Source organism: Halichoerus grypus, chromosome 3, assembly GCF_964656455.1.
Source record: "Halichoerus grypus chromosome 3, mHalGry1.hap1.1, whole genome shotgun sequence".
Taxonomy (NCBI): Eukaryota; Metazoa; Chordata; class Mammalia; order Carnivora; family Phocidae; genus Halichoerus; species Halichoerus grypus.
In genome coordinates, this window is record NC_135714.1 from 91,956,253 (window position 1) to 91,974,270 (window position 18,018).

Consider the following 18,018-nt stretch of genomic DNA (forward strand, 5'->3'; position numbering starts at 1 on the left):
TTGCAGATATAATTAGTTAAGATGAGGTCATACTGGAATAAGGTGGGCACCTCATCCACTATGACTGGTATTCTTATAAAAAAGAAATTTGGAGATAGACATGCACAAGGAGAATGCATGTAAAATTGTAGTTGTGTTTCCACAAAGCAGGAACCACCAGAAGCCAGGAGAGAGGACTGAAAAACATCCTTCCCTATGGCTTCAGATTGAACATGTCCCTGCTGATATCTTGATCTTGGACTTCTAAGCTCCAGAACTGTGAGAGAGTCAGTTTCTGTTGTTTAAGTCACTCAATTTGTGGCACTTAGTTATAGTAACCCTAAGAAACTAATACAGCAAGATGCATCATAGGAGGATCTGAGATGGGAAATAAAAGAGAGAATAAGAAATATGGAAGATGGGGCGCCTGGGTGGCTCAGTCGTTAAGCGTCTGCCTTCGGCTCAGGTCATGATCCCAGGGTCCTGGGATCGAGCCCCACATCGGGCTCCCTGCTCCGCGGGAAGCCTGCTTCTCTTTCTCCCACTCCCCCTGCTTGTGTTCCCTCTCTCACTGTGTCTCTCTCTGTCAAATAAATAAATAAAATCTTAAAAAAAAAAAAAAAAAGAAATATGGAAGATGGAGTGAGAGGATCCAACATATATCTGATCAGAAAAAGATAACAGATCAAATAGAAAAGAATTACTATTTAAATAGATAATATCTGATAATTTCCCAGAATTGCCAAAACACATTAATCTTCAAATACAGGAATCATAGTGAATCCTAAGTAGGATAGAAAAGGAAGAAGGGGGTGCCTGGGTGGCTCAGTTGGTTAAGCATCTGCCTTCGGCTTGGGTCATGATCCTAGAGTCCCAGGATCGAGTCCCGCATCGGGCTCCCTGCTCGGTGGGGAGTCTGCTTCTCCCTCTGACCGTCCTCCCTCTCATGCTCTCTGTCTCTCATTCTCTCTCTCTCAAATAAATAAATGAAGTCTTAAAAAAAAAAAAAAAACAAAAGGAAGAAGGAAAGAAACTAGAAATGAAGGAAGGAGGAAGGAAGGAAAGAAGGCAGGCACTCATAAATCCACTTCTTGCTACATAGTGGTAAAACTTTAGAACACCAAAGATAAAGAAATAATCTTAAAAGCTGTCAAAGAAAAAAGAGTTTACTGCTAACAAATCCTGACGAAAAATGATCCCAACAAAATGGCATAAGATGCCAGAAAGAATGGGCCTCTGTTCCCAGACTGATGATCCTGAACCTAGGGCTGAAGGTCCTCTGACAGAACGTTTGGGAAATGCTCCAGCCCCAGGGTTTGCTCCAAGTTCTGAACTGATTCAGAGCTACTGCAGGCCCAGAGGTCTGTCCATGGCAGAAATGCTGGAACACCCGATGATGACAGCCACTCCTCTGCTGGCTGTTTTCTCATGCCATAGAGGTCCCTCCTCGGCAGCCTCCACTGTCAGATTTCTTTTTTTTTTTTTGGTAAGATTTTATTTATTTATTTTTGAGAGAGAGAGTGTGAGCAGGGAAAGGAGCAGAGGAAGAGGGAGAGAGAGAATCTCAAGCAGATTCTGCATTGAGTGCAGAGTCCATCACCGGGCTCAATCTCACAACCCTGAGATCGTGACCTGAGCCAAAGCCAAGAGCTGGATGCCTAACCCACTGAGCCACCCAGGCGCCCCGCAGATTTCCTTTCGGATCCCCGGGAGTCTGAATGGCCAAAACTGCAGCCAACTTGCATTTCATTATCCTGTTGGACTCAGTAATTTCTAGAGAGTGTTTTCTCTAGTTGAGGTCTATAACTCTGACAGTTCTCTTTGATTTTTGGAGGTCACTCTGGACACATGCAAATTACTCATAAATTCACACCAACTTATAGCAAATATAAACTGTAGTAAAGTGTGATAGTTACTGTTTTGCTCCTTTCAACACTTAACCACTTACTGCCTCATATCTTCTGTCTCCAACTATGTGTAAGGCCTTGAAATATACAAATCATATTTCACACTTTCTTCAAAACACTCAGGACTAGCACAGGGCTATGCACATAATAGGTGATGATGGAAACAAGTATTTGTACAGATGAAGTAATCACATAAGGAAGGGGTAGAAGAAGGCTTCAGATTGATTAACTGACCTGTTTAAGGCCCCAGTGAAGGTAGTGAAAGATCTAGTTGCAGAGCCTGCACTTTCCAGTGTCCATCCTGGCTCCCTTGGCTCACCAAGGAAGTCTGGCAAACTGCTACATTAACTGGACACTTTCTCTATAATCAGCATCATCCTGAGTCAGTGTATCAGACAGTGTTCTTCAGAAAAACAGAACCAAGAAGATGTATATACATATAGACAGAGAGTTATTGTCAGGAATTGGCTTGCATGATAATAGAGGCCAGAAAATCTGAAGATCTGCAGTTGGCTAGCTGGAGACCCAGGAGAGCTAATGGTGTGGTTCCAGGCCAAAGGCCAGCAGGCTCCAGACCCAGGAAGAGCTGATGTTTCACTTCAAGTCCAAAGGCAGGACAAGACCAGTGTCCCAGCTCAAAGGCAGTTTGGCAGGAGGAATTCTCTTTAACTTGGGAGAAGATCAGTCTTTTTTGTTCTATTCTTTGTCCTTCAACTGATTAGATTCGGCCCATCCACATGAGAGAGAGCAATCTGCTTTACTCAGTCTATTGATTTAAGTGTGAAATTCATCCCAAAACAACCTCACAAAAACCCCCAGAATTATGGTTGATCAAATATTGGGGAACCCTATGGCCAAGTCAAGATGGCACATAACATTAGCCATCACAGTCAGCCAACATGAATTATGTTCTCTTGTTCAGGAGGCTCTTACAAAATTATCTGAGTCATGAGATAAGTCAGGATCATTAATACTGACTGTCCAAGGTAGAGAAAGAATAACATCTTTCAAGCATTTGTGCGTATCTCCTTTGGTCTCCGCTCTCTTCCTCTGTGATAAGATCACTTTTGCGCTTCTTTTGTGTGTTTTTTCCTCTGGTCGTAGATATGTTGGGAAAGAATATAAGGAGCAGAAGGGCCTCCGGCACCACTTCACTGATGTGGAACGTCAAATGACCGCACAGCACTACGTGACAGAGTTTAACAAGAGACTTTATGAACAAAAGGTTCCAACACAGATCTTCTATATCCCATCCACAGTAGTACTGGTAAGATTAAAGAGAGCAAGGGTTTGCTTAAACAAGCCTGTAAGTATATACTAGGTTACGTTTTGGGTAAAATCCAGTAAACTCAGTTACCAGACTATTTCATCTCCTTCATCTACTTAGAGAGATATGTAAGAACTATGACCTTTTAGATCCTGAATATATAATTTGGATCTTCCAAGTCACCCTGTTAATTCTGGTATCTGGTCGCACGTGGTCAAGTTGGCATTTTTAATATCCTTTCTTTGGGTACTGTCTGTACTTTCAAAGAGAGAAGAAGGACCCCAAAGATGATATGTAGTACAAATTATCCCCTCAACCCAATGCATGAATTCCCTGTTTTACATCTGTTAGTCCCCGCCCCTGGCAACCAAGTAATTACCAAGTCATAGCTTAAACACGTTTAGGAAGGAAAAATAATTATTCCCTTTTCACTTTCAAATAATTCTAGTTGTTAGGAAGTTCTTAGATCTGTCTTCCTCTGATTTCTACCTATGAATTGCAGCTCCACCTTCTGGGGTCATTGAGACCAATCTGTTTTCAATAAGATATCTCTTTAAATATATAAAGGCAACCATCCATCTCCACTGACTTTTCTCTAATTTGGATTAAGAATATCCTGCCTTCCCAAATATGTTGGATCCTTAGCTCATTCATACCTAAAGGACTTTTTTTTTTTTTTTTACTTTGGCCAAAGACATTTTTTGACACATATTTTATTACTACCAATAATAGCTATCATCCATTTTTCACTTTCTTTATGTCAAACACTATGCCAGGCATTTAACACATTAACTCTAGCCTTTGAAACAACTCGGCAAAATAGAGTATACACACAAATGCTTGAACTGATATTCCAGCCCAGCATTCCAGGGCATGATTTATCTACATGTCCTGATGAGCTAGCTCCCTAGGGTAGGTCACTTCATGGCCTCATTTTTATGTGAGCATTTTAATAAAAGAATAATAATAATTTTAAGTTCTATTATATGCCACATAAAATGTTAAGCGCTTTACATGCATTTTTCTCATTTAATTTCTTTAACAATGCTATAAGGTAGCTATTATTATAATATCTGCTTTACAAATGAGCAGACCAAAACCTCCAGAAGTAACAGAGCTCCTAAGTGGCAAAGCCTAGGTTCAAAGTGAGGTCTACCCGACCCCAAAGCCTGAGGCCTTCCTCGCCATTATGGTCTCCCGTTTCTATTTTTCAGATTTTGGAAGGCAAGACAATAAAGGGATGTATCAGTGTGGAGCCTTACATACTGGGAGAATTTGTAAAGTTATCAAATAATGCAAAAGTGGTTAAAACAGAATACAAAGCCACAGAATATGGCTTGGCTTATGGCCATTTTTCCTACGAGTTTTCTAATCATAGAGATGTTGTAGTCGATTTACAAGGTATGTGAAACTGGGACTTATTTTTTTATTTTTAGTGTTATTCATATGTAAATGTGAGGTCTTGTAACTAGCTCTTCTAGTCATTATTTAATAGATTTTTCAGTGCCTAGACTACTATTTGTAATTAAAATAATTGATTTTACTTTATATAGCAAATGATGTCTGAAAAAAATGTCTAAAGCTTCTACAGGGGTCTACAATGTCACATAATGAGTGAGAAGATCTGGCTCACATTCTGTTGGGCTTAATTCTAGAGCAAATCCACAATGGCTTTTTTTAATTTCACTTAAGTGTATTTGAATGATGTAGGTTTTTTAATATTGCATGCTTTAATATGTGAAAGTCTTTCCACTCTTTCTTTTCTTCAGCCCTTTACCTTTATTACAAGTGTGATATTAGGTTTCATAATGGGGTCATTAAGGAATGGAAAGTTGTGTGTACTCAAATCTGACCTTTTAAAAATTTTCTGCATTTATATTTTAATTTTATTTCAGTTCATCTAATATTTTATTTACCAGAATTATTAGCCAATACTCTTCACTTCATTTAAATGATAAATGAGGTTTATTATAACTATTTTTAGTAACGATTCTAAGACCATCCCCCAAGATTTTCTCTATCCCCTTCCATAGCATTTATCATCACTCTTTATCATATTATATATTCTTACTTACTTATATTGCTTATTAATCTGTCCCACTTCACCAGAATATGAGCTCAATGAGTATAGTGATTTTTTACTCACTTGTTCATTGCTAAATCCCAAGTACTCAAAATGGTGTCTTGTATACTGCGTATGCTCAATAAATATTTGTTAAATGAACAGATGAATTAATGGGTTAAGCACTAAAGTGACTTATGAATCGTGAAAGAAATATTCAATATATTGTGATCTTAGTAATTAAACTAAGTGCATTTTATTGCTCTCTAATTCCTTCAGAATTGGCAGCCTAGGTATGTCATATTTGACAAAGTTAATTACCCAATGTTCAGTTTCCCTTCTTAAACCAATAATTGGAATATGCAATACCAAATCCCTTAACAGAAACTTATTAAACATAAACTTCAGTGTAACCGAGTTTTAAAAATATCTCTTTAAGTATATACGTTTTCTTTTTCTGAAATACACTACTGACATTTATAGAGGATATAATTCTCAGACATGTTTATTTCTCATTTAGGTTGGGTGACTGGTAATGGAAAAGGGCTCATCTATCTGACAGATCCCCAGATTCACTCTGTTGGTCAGAATGATGTCACTACCAATTTTGGAAAGAAAGGAATTTTTTACTTTTTTAATCACCAGCACGTGGAATGTAATGAAATATGCCATCGTCTTTCTCTGACAAGACCTTCAGTTGAGAAACCAAATAATTCATAGACTCTCTGGCGTGGTAATGGAATAGGTTTAGCGCTGCTTACCTGTGTGGGGTCCTGCTCTCCTTCCAGGCAGACACAGTATGGCATAGCCCGGTTCCTTCGGGCTTAGGCAGGGCCATGGGACTAGTTCTAGCCAATAATTTGTGAGATGAATTGTTGAGTATCAATTTCAGGCCCATATTTAATTGCCAGTGCAAGATGCTGCAGAGCTACTTCCCTCTGCCACAGTTGGCAAGAATATGTCAGGAGATAGCTGCTTATCAGCATAAGTCCTGCAGAGAGGCCAACCTGGAAAAGGCCCCCATGGACCCATTGTGGACACAAAACAGATGAGAAATAAACTTTTGTGGCTCAAGCCATTGAGATTTTAGAGCTTTTTGTCACTCTCTATCAATGCTGACACTATGGGTGTTTTTCTTATTGACTTAGGAGTTCTCTGTATGTATTAAAGAATTTAGGACATTGTGATATGAGTTCCCGTTTTTTCCTGTTTGTCTTCTGACATTTGACTTTGTATGAAACCTTTTTTTTTCCATGCAGAATTTACTTTATACAGTTGAATTCATTAATCTTTTATTTTACGGCTTCTAGTTTATATGTCATATGTAGATCCTCCCTACCATGGGTTTCTTTATTTTTAAAGTATGTTTCTAGTACATTTACATTTGTGAAAGGTATGAGAGAAGAATGGTGCATTTTAACAGGCACGACAGTCCACTCCTCGCACCACACAGATCTGCTTCTTCACACAGGTGTGGGGAGCAGCTCATCGATGATCTTGTTAAAAGAAACTTAGAGAAGGGATATTGGTGAGATATTCCCTTACTGAGGTTAGTCTTTGAGGATGCAACTGGTTTCCACCCTTTCCCTCCTCCATTAGTCAGTCTAAATTTCCCTCATTCTTAAATATTACTTCAGCAAGTCTTAATAGCTTATCCGGTAGTGTGACTCAGCCCTACAAACATGAGGTAGATTCTGCATACTTGATAGAGCTTTCTCAGTTTGGGGTTACTGCACAAGTCTGTCCACAACTGCAGTTGGGGCAAGTGAGAACCATGTAGATCTCCCGCTGTGGGGGGTGTGGTTGACTGACACTCCGGCTTCGGCCCCTCTGGATCACAATGAAGTCATGCTCCCCAGCATGCTCTCAGCCAGTGGCTCAGCGAGGCCTGGAAACCAGGCTCAGAATACTTCAACAGGTGACTGTACACAACGTCTTCCCAGTGGCCTGATAAAAACCTTCTTAACACTACGTTGCCGTCTGACACTCCTGCTGCCCAGCCGTCCTTTGCCCTCTCCTTCCACCGGCCCCACGCCTGCATATCCCTGTTCCCACCGCTTAGCCTTTAGAGTCATTTCTCCCAATTAATATCTTGTATGTCTAATCCCTTTCCAGCATCTGCTTCCTGAACAACCCAAACCAACACAAGTTTCTTATGAAAATGGAAAAAACTTCATCCTATTAACAAAGAGGGAAAATCATATCATCTCCAAAGACACAAAAAAAGGTCATTTAACAAAATGAAAATCAATTCATGGTAAAAAAGCTCTGTGCAAACTAAGCATAAAGGAACGCTTTCTAAATCTGATAAAGGGATTTTTTAAAACTTTATTTAAAAAAACAGCAATATCATAATTAACAGTGAGGCACTTAACTTTTTCCATTTGAGAAAAGGAACAAGACAAATTTGCTCACTATCCAAACCCTATTCAACATTTGTGGAAAAAACTTAAAAATACATATATTGGTGTCTGACCTAATTTCTGGCACAGAACTCCTAAAAACCTTATAATTCCCTAAGTGATAAGAGCATCTTTTGTTCTAATATTTGGTCTCTGACTCCAGTCCTGACAGAGAGCTCCTAAATCCCTTGAAACCTCCTGAGTGATAAGAGAATCTTTTGTTTTAATGAGGCAGCTCTTGATGAGCTCCTAGATAGCTTCTGGATAAGGACTGGTCACCAGAAAGACAAAGCCATGATTAGAAGTTTGGAACTTTCAGCCTCACCTCACACCCTCCTAGAAGGGGAGAGGGACCAGCAATTGAGTTAATGATTAATCATGTCTACATAATGGAGCCCCCGTAAAAATCCCCGAATTACCAGTTTCGGAGAGCTACCAGGGTGCTGAACGACCCGGAGGTCCCGGGAGGGCAGGAAGCTCCATGTCGGAGCTGCTCCCCCATAACCTGCCTTATGCATCTCTCCCAGCTGAGGTTCGTCTCTTTCTTTCATTGTATCCTCTTACAATAAACCAGTGAATAACTATTTCCCTGAGTTCCATGAGCCATTTTAGCATAGTATCAAACCTAAGGAGGGGGTCATGAGAACCCCAATGTGCAGCCATTCAGTAAGAAGTACAGGGAACACCTGGGACTGCAATTAGCGTCTGAGGTGGGGGAGTCTTATGAGACTGAGCCCTTAGCCTGTGGGATCTGATGCTAATTCCAGGTAGAGTGTCTTAAACATGAATTGAAAGATAGGACATCCAGCTGGTGTCAGAGAATTAGTTGGTGTGGGGAGAAACCCCTCACACCCGGTTTCAGAAGTATTATGAATGTGGTGCTAGTGTATGTGAGTAAAGGAGAAATACAAAGAGGCTTCCCCCCTCTAAAACATTATAGAAGAATTCCAGCTAATACACATAGAAGGAATGATAGAATTAGGAAATCACCCTATATCCCTTAATGAAATAATGGATCTGGTCAAAAATCATTGATAACTGCTAATACTATCAGGAGAAAATTGATGAGGAACCTTATAAGGGAGGAATCAGACTGATGCTACTTACACCTCAATCAATTGTATCACCAAAAATGGGATAATAAATTAATGATAAAATACTTTGGGGACAATTAGGGATTTTTAGTGTTTACTGAGTGTTAGATAAAATTAGTGAAGTAGTATCTTAAAACAATACTAAAGCCAAAAAAAAAGTGAAGGTGGAAGTGAGAAAAGCTTGCTTCTTTCTTGATAATGTTGAAGCAGGGATAAGCGTACATGGGGATTCATTATATTAGTCTTTCTCCTTTTGTATATATTTTTAAATGTACACAATTTTTTAAATTAGAAGGTCATAGAAAGGAAGAAATACCAAGGATTATCCAAAGAATGGGTAGATAGAGATGATGAAAACTATGATTTGTATCAAATAAGCTAATGAGGAAAGAATGTAAGAAGGAGTGGTCAACAATGTAAAGTCCCACAGAAAAACCAAGAAGAAATAGAATATGTATTGGGTGAGGGCCTGAGGATAATGAGGAGAGATGGTGACAGCAAAAACAAGCCACTGATTGACAGAGTGGCCCTTTGGATGTTGTAGAATAGAGATCAGCAAACCATGGCCCCTGGGTCAAATCCTGCCACCACCATTCCAAGTTTTATTGGAACACAGCCACGCTCATTCAGTTACATATTATCCGTGGCTGATTTTGTGTTACAGTGACAGAGTTGAGCAGTTATGTCAGAGACTGTGTCCTACAAAGTCAAAGATATTCACTATCTGGGGCTTTACAGGAAAGATTTGTTAACCCTTGTGGTAGAAGATGAAATCAGAAATAAAGGTCAGGATGTTTACATTTACAAAGAAATATGGGTGCCTCTACCAACACAAAGGAAAAAGAGGTAACAACAATGAATGAAGAAATTGGAAATTGGAGGCGATAAAGGAGAAAGTTGATGAAAACCATGTGTCGGAGCATCCTTTTCTTTGTGAAGTAAGAAGTCTAGGCTCTCCGTTGAATGAGATGAGGCTAGCAACATCAAGGCTTTGAGAGGAGGGAAGGTTATGAAACAATGAATATCTCTGTATCATAAAGAAGAGAAATAGTACTACTGAGGGGAATTCACAGAAAATTACATTTTAAAAATCTCTTTAAATTGTTATTTATTGGGGCTCCTGGGTGGCTCAGTCGTTAAGCGTCTGCCTTCAGCTCAGGTCATGATCCCAGGGTCCTGGGATCAAGCCCCGCATCGGGCTCCCTGCTCGGCGGGAAGCCTGCTTCTCCCTCTCCCACTTCCCATGCTTGTGTTCCCTCTCTCGCTGTGTCTCTCTGTCAAATAAATAAAATCTTTTAAAAAAATTATTTATTTACACCAACACCAGTATACCCGTCTGGCTTAAGAAATTAAATGTAATACTAATGTTGAAGACTCCAAAGGACCCTTCCCTAATCTTCACCTCCTCTTCTACCCAAGAAGCAATCACTAGCCAGAAAGCGTTGGTTATCATTCCCTTTAATGTTGTTACACATTTACTTTTTTTTTTTTAATTTTTTTATTGTTATGTTAATCCCCATACTACACATTTACTTTTATTTAATGTTGTTATTCATTTATATTTTGTATAAAAGCAACAATAAAAATCCAGTGTTAGGGTTTTTTTTTAATATTTTTAAGGTTTGTATAAATACAAAAAAGGCCAGAAGCATTTAAAATGAGCCAGATTGGCTTTATAGAAAATGAAAAATACAGTCATTGATATTTAAAATGTAATAGAAAGGTTAAACAGCAAACCAGACATCATTGAAGAAAGAATTACTGAAATGCAAGGTAAATGTGAAGAAATTAACCAAAATGCAGCAGAAAGATAAAGGGATGCAAAATACAAAAGAAAGAATATGAGATTTGGAGGAAGGAGGGGTCTACCAACATCTAGTGGGGGTTCTAGAGGGAGAAAAAGAGAATGAGGGAGAGGGAATCCTCTTAGTCAAGTGAAGAAAATGAATCAAGAAGGGCATGATCAAATGTGTCAAATACTGCTTATAGATAAGAAGAGTACTATGAATTAAATTGTTTAGTAGTAACCTTGATGTGAGCACATATAGTGGAGTATTGGGGGTGAAGGGCCAAATGGAATGATGCATTCATTTTTTATTGCTACATAACTAATTACCACAAACTTAGCAGCTTAAAACAACACACATTTATTATCTCACAGTTCATGGATCAGAAGTCTGGGCACAGCTTAACTGGTCTTCTGTTCAAAGTCTTCCAAGCCTGCGATCAGGGGGTTGGCCAGACTATATTCTTGTCTGGTGGCTTGACAAGGGAAGAATGAACTTCCAAGTTTACCAGGTTGTTTCAAAACTCATCTCCTTATAGTTGTAGGACTGACATCCCCACTTTTTTGCAAGCTGTTACCTGGAGGCCCATCTCAGCTCCTGGAGGCCACTGTAGCTTCCTGCCAAGTGACCCTCTCACAGGCCATCTCATCAGCTGAACTCCTTCCAGACCAGTGGAAGAGCATCTCCCTTCTTCCCAGGAAGCAAAGAATGAGTTTTATGCAACATAACTTAATAAAGAGTCTGTTGGATAGAAGCAACTCACAACTTCTACCTACAATCAAGGGGAGGGAATTACAAGCGTGTGATTCATTGGGAGTTACCTTAGGGTGCATCCACACAGAAGATTTAAGGGAGAAAGGAGGAAAAGAAATGGAGGAAGAGCATATGGAATACTGTGTGAGTTTTGCTTCAGTAGAGAACAAAGACATGGTGTGGTGGATATTGGGGGAAGTAGAATCAAGAGAGATACAGGATATTTTTTATATAGATGGGAGAAGTCACAGCATACCAATGAGAGAGTTACAGAAGAGAATGAGGAAATGATGATACAGGGGAAAGAGAATGGAGAATTGTGGGTGCAGTGCCCTTGAGGAGGCAGGAGGGATGGAATCCAGCACACAAATGGACGGGATGGTATTAGACCAAAGCATGGATCGTGTATCCATGGGGTAACAGGTGAGATGGCAGAGTACTAACTAGTGCAATATTGTGAGCACGAATAGGTATAGTAGGTAGTACTGTGTGGATATTCTATACTGCATCCTTCTAGTTCTTGAATTCAGTTCTTTCTCTGTTCCCATGACCAGAACATTAATTGAGGTCTGCCCGATCTCTCACTCCAGTGCTGCCCCACATCCTCCTCTGAGACACTGGTGATCTCTCTTAAATACAAATCTTACCATGTCATTAACTTGCTTTAATTCCTACCATGAAACACAAATAAGGGGTAAAAAAATAGAGAAAGGGTGTGAACAGAGGATTCGCAAAAAGGAAATGCTATTTTCACTCATCAAATTGTGAATATGTTAAAAGGTAATACTCAATGCTGGAAAGGTTGGAAGAAATTCTGTTATAACTGATTATAGGAATGTGCATTACAGTAGTCTTTATGGAAAGGAATTTAACAATATATGGTGTCCATTCTTGGACCCACTAATTCTGTGAATCTCTAATGAGGAAATAATCAGAAATGTGAACAAATACAAGTGCGTCTATCATAACTTTACTCGTGATAGTAAAAATATGAAATAATTTAAAATTTCAAGAGTAGGGGAATAGTATTATATATTATAATTCGTCCACAACTGTTATTCATCCATTGAAATTGTATGTATTCAAAAATATTTAATTATTATAAATTTTTTAAGATTTTATTTATTTATTTGCCAGAGAGAGCAAGCACAAGCAGGGGGAGCAGCCGGTAAAGGCAGAGGGAGAAGCAGGCTCCCCGCTGAGCAGGGAGCCCGAAGCAGGGCTCCATCCCAGGGTCCCAGGATCACGACCGGAGCTGAAGGCAGATGACCAACCCACTGAGCCACCCAGGAGCCCGTATACAACTTTTAAGTAAAAAAAAAAAAAAAAAGAAAGGCATTTATAGTATTGATCCCAATATCAGTATGTATGTGTATGCAAGTAGAAAAAATAACACAAAATATATGGAAATGGTTATTGTACTTTTCCCTAGCTAGTGAATTTATGGTAGTGGACTTTATGTTCTTCTTTGTCATCTATATTTTCCAAATTTTTAGAGGAAGCATGTACCACTTATATCAAAAGATGTATTTAACATGAAATTTACATGGTTCTCTTTTTTAATAGAAAGTCCACATTATCAGGTGAACATATAGGGCCCATCTTTCTCCTCAGCCCATCACACCTCCTTGTCTTGTAATGACTCTCTAGAAACACTGAACTGCTAATGGTTTCAGTTTGAAGTCAACCTGCTTCCTCCCATCCCACTACAAGCTGCTTTGTCCCTTGATGACCGTTTTTCATGCTTTTCTTATGCCTGCAGGGACAGTCACTCCCTACCTCTTCTCATCCTTGAAGAGTCACTCAACCAACACTTTCTAAAAAAATCCTTTATTCCCACTCTCTTTTTCTCCACAACCTAAATAAAGTACCCCTCCGTTGATGTCCCAAAATAATTGTACAGTTCGCACTGCAGAGTTATTGTGGAAGTTAATATACACTTGTGTCATATTATCTAATAATAGTTGAATTATAATTATGTATTATATTATTTTTTATTTTATTTATTTTTTTATTTTTATTTTTATTATTATATTATTTCTCTGTTGCTGCTTGACAAATTAACCCAAAACTTGGAGGCTTTGAATAACAAAGGATTATTACATACAGAGGATTATAAAAGGCTATTAGCTTGAAGTTTCCACAGATCAGAAACTGGGGAGTGGCTTTGCAGGATAGTGCTGACTCAGAGTCTCCTTAAGGTTCCATCACAATATCAGCTAGGGCTGCAGTCATCTGAAGGCTTGACTGGGACTGGAGCGTCCGCCTCCAAGCTCTCTCAGGTGACTGTTAGCAAGAGGCATCTTCCTTGCTGGCTGCTGGCCAGAGGTCTCAGTTCCTCACCACGTGGGCCTGTCCGTAGCACAACATGGCAACTGGCTTCAATCAGAGTGAAAAATCCAAGGGAGAGAGAGAGACAGACAGAAGCCACAATGTCTTTTATATAATGTAACCTCAGAAGTGACATACCACCACTTCTATATACTATGGGTCACACAGATCACTGTGATATGATGTGGGAGGAGACCAAAGGGGCATGAATATCAGGGATCATTAGAGGCTGGCTTGGAGGTCATTCTATTTCACCAGCCTAAACGGAGCCCTTTGTACCCCCAGCACTTGCTTATTTACTGTCTGCTTAACAGTTGGTGCTTAGTTCATTTTTGTTTAAATAATTGAATGAATAAGTAAATGCTAATTCTATGCATTTTAAATGCTCAGTAACTGCTTATTAGCTGACTACCTCTTGCTACATAAGGCAAGAGACAATAAGGATTATGTCTTAATTACAGAAAAATGTCTGAGCTCTCCAGACTTTAGGAAGCCCATCTATAACAAGGTAGGACATGGGCAGATAAGTGGATGGACAGAAGGATGGAAAGTCGGAAGGAAAGAAAGACAAATAGAATATAATCAGTTCTACTTCTAATTTATAAAGAAAATTATTTTGCTTCCTATGTTTAAACTTTTCTAATTTCTTCCCCCACTCCTATTCTTTAATGCTTATTTCTCACAGCAACATGGTCACTGGGATTTCCAAGTAACTTCTAGAAAAACTCCATTATCATGTTTCTAAATTGAATAAATAATTTTTATTTTAATCTTTTGTGTGTAGAGTCAAATGACAATATATAAAAAGCTAAGTTTCAAGAGTTGGGTTCAACTTAAAGAGACTTAATTTTTCTCCCTTCAGACATCAGAAATAGTAGGCTTTTGTTACTGTCTTTTGGCACTGCTATTGTTTTGGATGATGTTTGTTCTGTGTAGTTTGGTTATACAGACGTCCTCTGCCTGGACCGTTCCGTAGAAACTAGGTGTAAAGTGTAAGAAGCAAGAGTGAGAGAAAAAAAAAAATAAATCTCTTTATTATGGTGCATAAACCTTCAGTGTGAGGGAGCTTTGCAGCTGCGCAAGGAGAAAAATGCATTCAAAACGATAATGCCAGTGTGAATAATCCTTTCTCGAATGCTGCTTGCAGACTGCTCCAGCTTTGTCAGGTGAACTTGAACCGGGCCATCAGCTTTGCCCCCATTCCCATTGCACACTCTGTCTATCACCCCAGGGCATTCACCATCTTGACTGTTGTTTAAAGAGAACAAGCAATCCATCATTGAACCAGGGAGTCACTTTCTCATAGAAAAGTAAAATCAGCATGTGACACGACTCAGCCCTAGTGTTTTGCAGATTAAAATGATACATGGCGACTCACGTGTTACTAGGAAGATTAAGTCGGTTATCTTGTTCCGCTGCTCAGACAAAAGAATTCCCCTCAAGCAGTAAGGGGGAGCTTTACAGAAGCTGAAAAAGTTGGACCCCACTGTACAGTGGTAAAACAGAATTTAACAAGAAGACAGAAAAACAATGTTATTTACATCTCCACACCTTCCCTGCAGAAGACGGTACAAAGAAGAGTCTGTCCCGAAAGGGGGAGCTGTTAAATCTTTGTAGAAGCCTTTACAGTTTGAGATGCCACTTTTATGACCAGAGACACACACACACACACAATTTATTGTCTGACTGCCTCCTCAATTGATTTAAATATAGTGAAATAAATGAGCAGCCGCTGGCCCCGGGGCGTTCGCTTCGTAAGAGTAGGTTGCAAATCCCGCAGCTACAGTATCAGGTTATTAGCACTGTTATTCCATTGTGTGAGCTACACAGTAATAATATTTTAAATGAATCTCAGACAAAAATGAGCTCACAATGGACAGCCTGTAATTTACCAAGCCCAGGCAAATATTTATCATATAACAGAAAATAGTATTTTTTAAATAATTGAATCTGTAACTGTTATATTTGTTTTTACAAAGTAATTTTCAAAAGGGGGCAGACAAAAATAAGTATCAAAGTGTTTAATTTTAGAGTAAATAAGTGCATTAATTAAAATGAGTGTACGAAGAATCCATTTCTTTCTCATGAAATAGTTTTTACAACTTAAAATAATTTTAAACTTTAATATGTGTTTTGCCATTTAGACCTTAACACTGTAAGTGACATGGATTAAGGAGAAAGAATTCTGTGTTTTCTTTCAGGTTCTGATGAATTTTAGGAAACAACTGTTGTTGCCAAATGCTTTCCTAAAATACAGACCATTTTTCTAGTTGAAGGGATTTAGACTCAAAGAATGCCCTGTTCTGTTACTTCTAACTAAATTTTCAGACATTGCTCATCTACCACCAGCTATGTATATGTTATATAAGGGCTCTGTAAGAAGAAATGACAGCCCCGGAAACATGTACGTTTTCCCTGCCAAGGACAGACACCAGATTTAACCTTCTTTTCCTACACAAATCACCAGAAAGGAGAAGGACTGTTTAAACACTTTTGTTAGACATTTGACATGGTCTTTTCCAAATAACAGAAGGACACACAGCGACTGGCTTTGAGGGGCCGTGTTCCCAATGTGCTTTCAATAGGGAACATTCTCTCTGGGCCGAGCACCTGGATCATGTGCAACGTTCCCTTGGGCGGGACAGCAGTCACCGAGCCACCTGCATCAGAAAGGATGGTAGATGAGGGACAGGAGCCTCTGGCCAGCTGTAGCCTTCCCCAGCCTGCAGGGCATGTTAGAGCAGGAGCCAGGCCAGGCCGCACCAGCACCCGGGCATCCATCTGGGTGGCTGTCCTCATTGCCCCACCGTAGACAACTTAGCAAGAACCTTCAATGGGTATAAATAAAGGGAAAGAGCAATGGAGCCCAGGAGCCTTTGAAACATGCCTGTGCAAAGACTCGAAGGCGTAAACTGCTCAGACAAAGGCAGTTTAAAATATCAGAGTCCTAGGACTTTCAGACAAGCACCAAGGAGGACGACCTGGACTCAACAACTACTTCAAAATAGACCTAAGCTCATCCCCTCCCCCTCGTCTCCTCTTGTCCCTCCATCCCAGCAGCACAGCCTCGGCACTGAGCTGAGCAAAGACAGACACTCAACAAAGATACTTCCTAAGTGTCTGGAGACAGTGTGATCACATATAAAGGTGAATTAAACTTGACATCTCTCACATCTCCACATTGCCAAGTACTAGCGTGTTTGTTTGTTTTTTTACACTCAACTCTTGGTTACCAGAAGGAGGGGAAATATGCAATCAAAAAGAAGACTACTGCTTAAGATTCAGCTTATATAAGCCGATAACAATTTTGTTGTTGTTGTTGTTCAGTGGTTACATGGCAACTGATGACTGGGAGGTAGACAGCTCCCAAATGCCCTGAATGTCAGGAGAATGCCAGACTTTGTCATCAGTAACCTAAAAATGAAGTTAAAATACAGACCAGGATGAATTAAGTGCTTGGTCATTTGGTATATGTCAACTATTTTACTGCCCTGACGGTTTTTGAAAAGGTGCCCAAAATGCTGTGCTCAGAACATCTACCAACCAGAGTGTAGCTCGAGTGTTTTTAAAACATAAACTGAAAAAGGTACTTGAGAAAAGTTAATGTTTTATAAATGTTGAAGCTCAGGCTATCAAGAAAATATTGTTTTCAGGAAGCATTTTATAGTTTGGTATAGCTGACCCGTGCAATTGCTAGAAGAGAGAAGGGACCCTACTAAGAGGTTTGCATATTTATTTAGTGTTTTCCATTGGAAGGATTAATTATCTATTCCACTCCACTGCAAAATAACCCTACAATGATTTTCTCTTTCAAACTCTAACAAAGTCATGTTTCTTATGAAAAGAGGTCAGCCTCGGAGAGGCACCTAAGTCTAAATTCAAACGTGTGATCTTTAAGGAAATACACTCACTTTTTTTTTTTTTTTTTTTTTGGAGAAAACTGTTTGAAAATCCAGACTGTGAATGGCTTCTTCTCAGTTGGAAAGGTCACTCTGAGTGCACTGTCCACAACATTAACTAGAAATGACCCTTGTCATCACTCTCAGCATGTGGGACAGAAGAAACAAATGAAAAGACACACCCAAAAGATGGTTTCTAGAATAGGCCACTTGGATAATAGATGAGATGCTGTACTCATGGGTCGAATGGGCCTCCTGAGGCATTGTTCCCACTGCGCATTGTAGTGCGCTGGGTGGCTTCGAGATGACAAGGCCACAGGGAATCAGAGTCTCAACTGGACCGCCATCCCAAAGTGATGGAAATGCTGTCTAACTTTTGAATCTCCCAGCTGAGAACACTCCTTTTAGTAACAGGCTTCAAGTTTTGGTTTTGCATTTTCCTGACAACGTATTCCTTTCTATGCACATTTTTTCGGGCAATAAATCAAGAAAAATGTTTTCATCAAATGATGCCCACACAGTTTTCTCCACCTGCTA

The 18,018-nt window shown here is 39.5% G+C and overlaps 1 protein-coding gene across 19 annotated transcripts in view; it reads left to right on the plus strand.

Moving 5' to 3' along the window:
• ALPK1 (alpha kinase 1) overlaps positions 1-14,352 on the plus strand; it is a 125,365-nt gene extending 111,013 nt beyond the window's left edge. For 8 of the 19 annotated variants that reach the window (XM_078069085.1, XM_078069089.1, XM_078069092.1 and 5 more), the window contains 3 exons: positions 2,991-3,153; positions 4,368-4,554; positions 11,037-12,298. In XM_078069085.1, the coding sequence (XP_077925211.1) occupies positions 2,991-3,153; positions 4,368-4,554; positions 11,037-11,542 (856 nt within the window). In that variant the 3' untranslated portion in view covers positions 11,543-12,298. Of the gene's footprint in view, positions 1-147; positions 267-2,990; positions 3,154-4,367; positions 4,555-5,735; positions 6,305-11,036; positions 12,299-12,388 lie in introns of those variants that run through there. The other 11 variants (XM_078069082.1, XM_078069081.1, XM_078069080.1 and 8 more) reach the window with 8 other exon arrangements.
• The last annotated feature ends 3,666 nt before the right edge of the window (positions 14,353-18,018 follow it).